Below are 6792 nucleotides of genomic sequence, written 5' to 3'. Positions count from 1 at the left end.
AAGGCAGTAAGTTCAAAGACAGGTCATTGTCACTTACACCATACATTTTGACAACATTATTTTCATGTTAATAATGTTGAAGTGCTAACTTTACAATGGAATCTTCCTCAACAAAACTGAAGAAGAAGGGGACTTTAAACGGCTGTCCCAACTCTGTGGTCAATAAAGACCCCATGGGGCGGGGTGCTTATTGTCCTGTTTTAACTGCATATGTTTATCAAACTGTAAAAAAGTCCAACGAAGTGACTTTGGTGTAGGATAGGCCAATTAAATAAAATACAAATGAAGAGTATGTAAGTGTGGATAGGGTGGTGAGTTTCCCCTTACACTTTAAAGAGCTTTGGGTGTCTAGAGATGTAAGCTCAATCAATTATTACCATTACATGTTTTGCCATCGTCCAGACCATGCCTTTGTAGAGACGGAAACTGGGACAAAATACCAAAAAGGTGTCAAATAAAAAATGAAGTGGTTAAAGTGTTTCCGAAATATTTTGATGGTGAAACTTGCATCCAGAGAAGCAAGGCGACACAACGTCCGCATTCTTGAAAGTCAGGACAATCCTTGTTCTGCAGACACATTCTTTTTGTAGTTGACATTGTTTATTTAGCAAGCAGTAGGCATTTATCATTCAATTACGTGGAGTTTTATAGTTACGTGATGACATCAAGGGACCGGCGTACCTTAAATTATTCGCCAATCATTTATTCAAAAAACAGTTTCCATCATCATTTGTCGGATAAACCTGGGTCTATGGAAACCTGCCTAGTGTCTACTAGCTACGCTGTAGGACTTTCCTTGCGACACTTTATAACCAGACGTGCCTTTCAGCACTGACCATTTTGTGGAGAAACTCAATCAAAAGAGCAAGAATGGGTGTCCAGTCAAAATGTCAATGTTTACTGTAGTGCTACAGTATGCAACAGGTATTTAGCAAAATCATGTTCTTTCATTCTCATATGACAAAAAGATCTGTGTACATGACAGTAGAGTGCAAAACAAAAAGAACAAACCGTGAATCAAAGCATTCAAAGTCAAATTCCTACTTCCTTCATCTCCTTTTCCCCATTGGGTGCCTGGACAAGGGCAAGTTTACACCAACCAAAGAGGTTGGTTTTTCAATTTTGACCCTAATGTTTGACTCCAACTTGCATGACTGTCCGTACGTACGAGTAACATCCCAAGGCTAGATCACAGACCTGGTTCCCCTGGTACATGTTCAATAGGGTACAACCCATTTTAAAACAGAACAGAAATTAGTGTCAAGTCCAGTGTCCCTCCCTGTTTCAGTCCATTTTCCTGTTTGGTGCCTAATGAACAAGGGAGAACAAACTTACTCGCGATTGTCACCACTTGCATCCATCTTCCAAGCGGAGTATGATCCGTAAATCAAGGTGAATCACACAATAAATACATTCTGAATCTCATTGGTAACACAGTGCTTGTGTGTGTGTGTGTGTGTGCTCCAGACAAATATATACATATGGGTATATTGACCCCCAGTAATTACATCGAGAACAGTTCTTCCAAACAGTGCCGTCTGAAGTACATTACACACCCGACCCATCAACAACCTCATTACCCTATACCTTTAACAGTCTTTCGTTGTTTCCTTTCTTCTCTTCCCCTGTTCATTCTCTCTACACCGCCAATCATCTGTCCTCTTTGGCTGATTGTCTACACCAGAGCAGTGCTATAAATCCATTCCCTGATGGCGCTACAGGCATACAGACAGAACCACATCCCTTTTACCTTTCTAACCTGCCTCTCTCTGCCTACCCTTCGTTTATATATGTCAATATAAAACACACACACACACACACAAACCTGTAAACAAGTACTCTTTACCTTTCAGGTTATAAATACTGTTTTGGTAAAATCATCATCATCATCATTATTATTAAAGATGCACTACGCAGAAATAATTTCCTGGTTGCAAAAATTCTAATTCGCCAAATTTCAGTTTATGTGACAAAACAAGCAAGTATAGTGTAGAGTATAATTGTACCATCTAAACCGCTGGCAAATATATTTAGTATTTTCAGCTGTTTGAAGCTAGTGTACAAAACCGAAAGCAAAAAGACGCAAAAACAAAACTTAATGGGAAGCATAGAAATAAAGCACAATAGAACATATTGGGGCTTGCTTTCAATCAGTGACAGATCTATAGCACATATTTCTATGTGAATTTGGTCAGATCGCCCAAAAAGTGACATATTATAGATCTACACAAAAAGACAATTGCATTATTGGAAGTTTCTTTTTCTTATCTCGAGTTCACTTTGTTTTGTCGATGTCACATTGTTTTCTCTTCTTTTTGGCTTCAGCGTTAAGGCCCAAAGTCTGTAGTGAAGGTGGACTATTAAGGACTCCAAGCCGTAGTCCATCAATGCCCATAGGGCCTACTGTACGTACACACAACACACACACACGCACACGACAGTATTGCAGGGGGAGTATAAAAAGTACACATCCATTAATAAAAGACAGGTGGAACATCCTCTTCTGTAAAACAATAATTCCTTCTCATTCCTATTAAAAAAGGCTAATTCAGTCCTTATTCTCTCATTCATCTTTTAAAAAAACACCCCCAGTCAGTCCACTCTTTCTTTTTTGATCTCTTTCTGTCGTGGTCTTCTCAGTCCAAAGTGCTTGGGTGCCGTGCTGTCTGGCTACACTGGAGGGCGCTCTGCTCCGCTCTGGTTGGCAGGTGAGTGGTGGCTGTGGGTGGCTGTGTTTATTGCTATGGCACCTGTGGCCCTCCCGTATCAGGAGAACAGGACGAAGCTGCCCCTCCATCTAATAGTTAAGGTCAGGGTTAATAGGGAGTGTTGAGCTGATCCTAGATCCGTGCCTGGGGGGGGGGAAGAATAACTTCTGTTGCAGGGTAGTTCAGGTGAAAATATAGTTGAGGAAGAGTTGGGAGAGCAGGAGGACACACAGGATGAAACAGTGGCGTCCAGTTGGTGTCACATTGTCCTCAGTCTCCTGACGACGGCCCAGTTGACGACCCAACGCTATCAGGTTCCTACGGAAGGACAGGCGGGAGAGTTTCAGTCATCTATCAAACTTCTAAAATCTGTCCTTTCCCACCATTGGTATGAACTACAACAACTAGAAATCCTGCTAAAACTGAAGGTGCCCGAGTTGACCAGGAGGGGGGCAGAGTTGCTCTGTCATCTCCATCTTGCAGCGTCCTGTTTATTTTGTGCACAGTGCCTTCAGAAATAATTCAGACCCCATGACTTTTTCCACATTTTGTTGATTGATTAATTGATTAAATCGTTTTCCCCCCTCATCAATCTATACACACAATACCCCCATAACAACAAAGCCAAAACAGGTTTTTGTCCCAAAGCCACTCCTGTGTTGCTTTGGGTGTGTGCTCAGGGTCGTTGTCCTGTTGGAAGGTGAACCTTCGCCCCTTGTCTGAGGTCCTGAGCGCTCTGGAGCAGGTTTTCATCAAGGATCTCTCTGTACTTTGCTCCGTTCATCTTTGCCTCGACCCTGACTAGTCTCCCAGCCCCTGAAAAACATCTCCATAGCATTATGGTGTCACCACAATGCTTCACCGTAGGGATGGTGCCAGGTTTCCTCCAGACATGACGCTTGGCATTCAGGCCAAAGAGTTCAATCTTGGTTTCATCAGACCAGAGAATCTTGTTTCTCATGGTGTGAGAGTCTTTAGGTGCCTTTTGGCAAACTCCAAGCTGTCATGTGCCTTTTCCTGAGGAGTAGCTTCCGTCTGGCCACTACCACCAATGCCTGATTGGTGGAGTGCTGCAGAGATGGTTGTCCTTCTGAAAGGTTCTCCCATCTCGACAGAGGAACTCTGGAGCTCTGTCAGAGTGACCATCGTGTTCTTGGTTACCTCCCTGACCAAGGCCCTTCTCATCTGATTGCTCAGTTTGGCCGGGCGGCCAGCTCTAGGAAGAAACTTGGCGGTTCCAAACTTCTTCCATTTAAGAATGATGGAGGCCACTGTGTTCTTAGGTACCTTCAATGCTGCATGAATGTTTTGGTACCCTTCCCCAGATCTGTGCCTCGACACAATCCTGTCTCGGAGCTCTACGGACAGTTCCTTTGACCTCATGGCTTGGTTTTGCTCTGACATGCACTGTCAACTGTGGGACCTTATATAGACAGGTGTGTGCCCTTCCAAATCATGTCCAATCAATTGAATTTACCACAGGTGGACTCCAATCAAGTTGTAGAAACATCAAGGATGATCAATGGAAACAGGATGCGCCTGAGATCAATTTCGAGTCTCATAGTAAAGGGTCTGAATACTTATGTAGATAAGGTATTACTGTTTTTATTTGCAAACATTTTCTAAAAATCTGTTTTCGTTCGGTCATTATGGGGTATTGTGTAGATTGCTGAATATGATTTTTTTTATTTAACCCATTTCAGATTAAGGCTGTAACGTAACAAAATGTCAAAAGTCAAGGGGTCTGAATTCTTTCCCTTGAGCAAGGCACTTTACCCTAATTGTTCCTGTAAGTCCCTCTGGATAAGAGTGTCTGCTAAATTATCTTTTATGTTTAAAAAATGTGTGTGCTCTCTTACCTCTGGATGTCTTGCTGTGTCTTCTGTATGGATGCGATGGAGGCCTCTATGAGGGCAATGTCCTTCACTTCCTTGTTGCACCGTGTACACTGGCTCAGGTACCCTAGTAATGTGACAAGGGAGAGAAAATCTATGTTTGGTTTACTGATAGTCTGAGGATATGTATGGGCATCATGGGTTGTGTGTGTATGTACATGTATGCATGTGAGCAAGTGTGTGTTTTTGACTTACCTTCATTGTCAGAGGACTCGTATGTAGGTTCTGACGTGAACGTGTGCGTCTTACCTTCATTATCAGAGGACTCGTGTGTAGGTTCTGACGTGGTGAATGTGTGCGTCTTACCTTCATTGTCAGAGGACTCGTATGTAGGTTCTGACGTGGTGAATGTGTGCATCTTACCTTCATTATCAGAGGACTCGTGTGTAGGTTCTGACGTGGTGAACGTGTGCGTCTTACCTTCATTATCAGAGGACTCGTGTGTAGGTTCTGACGTGGTGAATGTGTGCGTCTTACCTTCATTATCAGAGGACTCGTGTGTAGGTTCTGGTGTAGTGCTGCTGCTCTCAGTGTTCTGGCTGCAGCTAGACGGCTGGCTGCTGCCTTTCCTGTGTTTCCCATTCACCTGGGCCTGAGAAACACGGGCCAGCACGACCACGCCACCCACACACACACACACACACACACACACACACCTGTAATGTCAAATTTTCACAAAACTACACATTGAAGCCAGACTATTGTAAATGGTATAACCAATATGGTAACTGGTCCACAAACACCAGAAGACTGCGTTGAGTGTCCTGTCTAATTGAAATTCTATGGTTAGAACTAGTCAGTTTGGCAAAGAAACCAAGATGGAAAGAGGGAACATCTGTGTGTCTCTCTCGCTTACCTTCTGCTGGCTAGCCCAGGCTGAGGCACGGCTGTACGCCAGTCCTTTATGTCGTCTCTGTGATTTCTCCTTGGTCTGGATCACCCCGTGCTTCTCAAACTGCACCAGACAGCGCTCAGGGTCCCACGGCTGTGTGCTGGAGAGGAGGGAGGGAGGGAGGGAGGGAGGGAGGGAGGGAGGGAGGGAGGGAGGGAGGGAGGGAGGGAGGGAGGGAGGGAGGGAGGGAAAGTTCACATACATACCATATCTTCAGGTGGGGAAATGTATTCTGGGGTTTGTGTGCCAGTGTGGATGCAATGTCTATATTAGTCCTGTTATATTTGTAATGCCATTTGGTGTGTGTGTACGCACTCTATCTGTGTGTGTATGACCACTTGGTGGTGTGCTGTGTCCATACTCTATGTGTGTGTATGTCCATTCGTTGGTGACAGAGTCCAGGTTGAAGAGTCTGGGGCGCCAAGGTTGGTCTCCACGGTCTTTGGCCTGATTCCTCTGAGCCTCCTCCAGTACGAACTTCTCCTGGGTTGCCTGGTTCTGGTCACGGTCCACTATAGCACTGGTCACATGCTGCCACAGCCTGCAAGGCACACATACACAGACAAAGGTCTTAGGAAAGCTTCCATCCAATGTATGTAAAAGCCTGCAGACAGAACACTGTGGTGTGTGTGTCCTTACCTCTCCGACTCAAACTGCCCTTGCTGGTCCAGCTGTACCACCTGCCTCTTCAGTCTTGTGCTGCGGACCTCTGGAGTAGGGTTCCACAGGTGCTCCTGCTGCCCTGACTTCTCCTGAAGGAACACCTCACCATCCTGATCTCACACACACACACACACATACGTTATTTTTGTACATTGCCAATGCTATTGTATGTTGTCTGTCCATCCATCCATCCATCCATCCATATATATATCAACACGTCATATCAGAACACCTCTTACTGACCTCCCCTCCTGGAGAAACACATTTAATTCCTGACAACAACACACAGACACTTTCAATAACAAACAGGGAAGAGATGGGGATATAGTGTATGTGTGTGTGTGTGTGTGTGTGTGTGAGAGAGAGAAAGAAAGAGAGGGATATTGTGATAGCACATGCACATAAGAGAGAGTGAGAGAGGGTGAAGGAGGGGAGAGAGAGGGAGATACATGCATGTACTCTTACCCAGTGTCCGTCCACAGTGGCCAGCAGCTCGTCTCCCTGCTGGATCTTTCCCGAGATCACGTTCACACTGCTGGAGCCTCCCAGGAAGGGCTACAATACAGAGAGAGAAGACCGTCCCCTACAGGTGACTAGAGCAAGAACAGAACAACCCTGATCCTAGACCTTATGA

General features: G+C 44.8%; 1 protein-coding gene across 6 annotated transcripts in view; it reads right to left on the bottom strand.

Annotated features, from left to right (window-relative positions):
• Positions 1-581: 581 nt before the first annotated feature.
• The window catches only part of LOC139367964 (oxysterol binding protein-like 5), a 109056-nt gene continuing 102845 nt past the window's right edge, over positions 582-6792 (bottom strand). For all 6 annotated transcript variants that reach the window (XM_071106438.1, XM_071106429.1, XM_071106420.1 and 3 more), the window contains 7 exons: positions 6624-6713; positions 6135-6268; positions 5857-6036; positions 5460-5595; positions 5081-5195; positions 4568-4670; positions 582-3026 (listed from right to left, as the gene is read on the bottom strand). In XM_071106438.1, the coding sequence (XP_070962539.1) occupies positions 2891-3026; positions 4568-4670; positions 5081-5195; positions 5460-5595; positions 5857-6036; positions 6135-6268; positions 6624-6713 (894 nt within the window). In that variant the 3' untranslated portion in view covers positions 582-2890. The remainder of the gene's footprint in view (positions 3027-4567; positions 4671-5080; positions 5196-5459; positions 5596-5856; positions 6037-6134; positions 6269-6623; positions 6714-6792) is intronic.

The sequence above is a fragment of the Oncorhynchus clarkii genome, chromosome 2, assembly GCF_045791955.1.
Source record: "Oncorhynchus clarkii lewisi isolate Uvic-CL-2024 chromosome 2, UVic_Ocla_1.0, whole genome shotgun sequence".
NCBI classification, from domain to species: Eukaryota; Metazoa; Chordata; class Actinopteri; order Salmoniformes; family Salmonidae; genus Oncorhynchus; species Oncorhynchus clarkii.
This window is presented reverse-complemented; position numbering and strand designations above follow the sequence as displayed.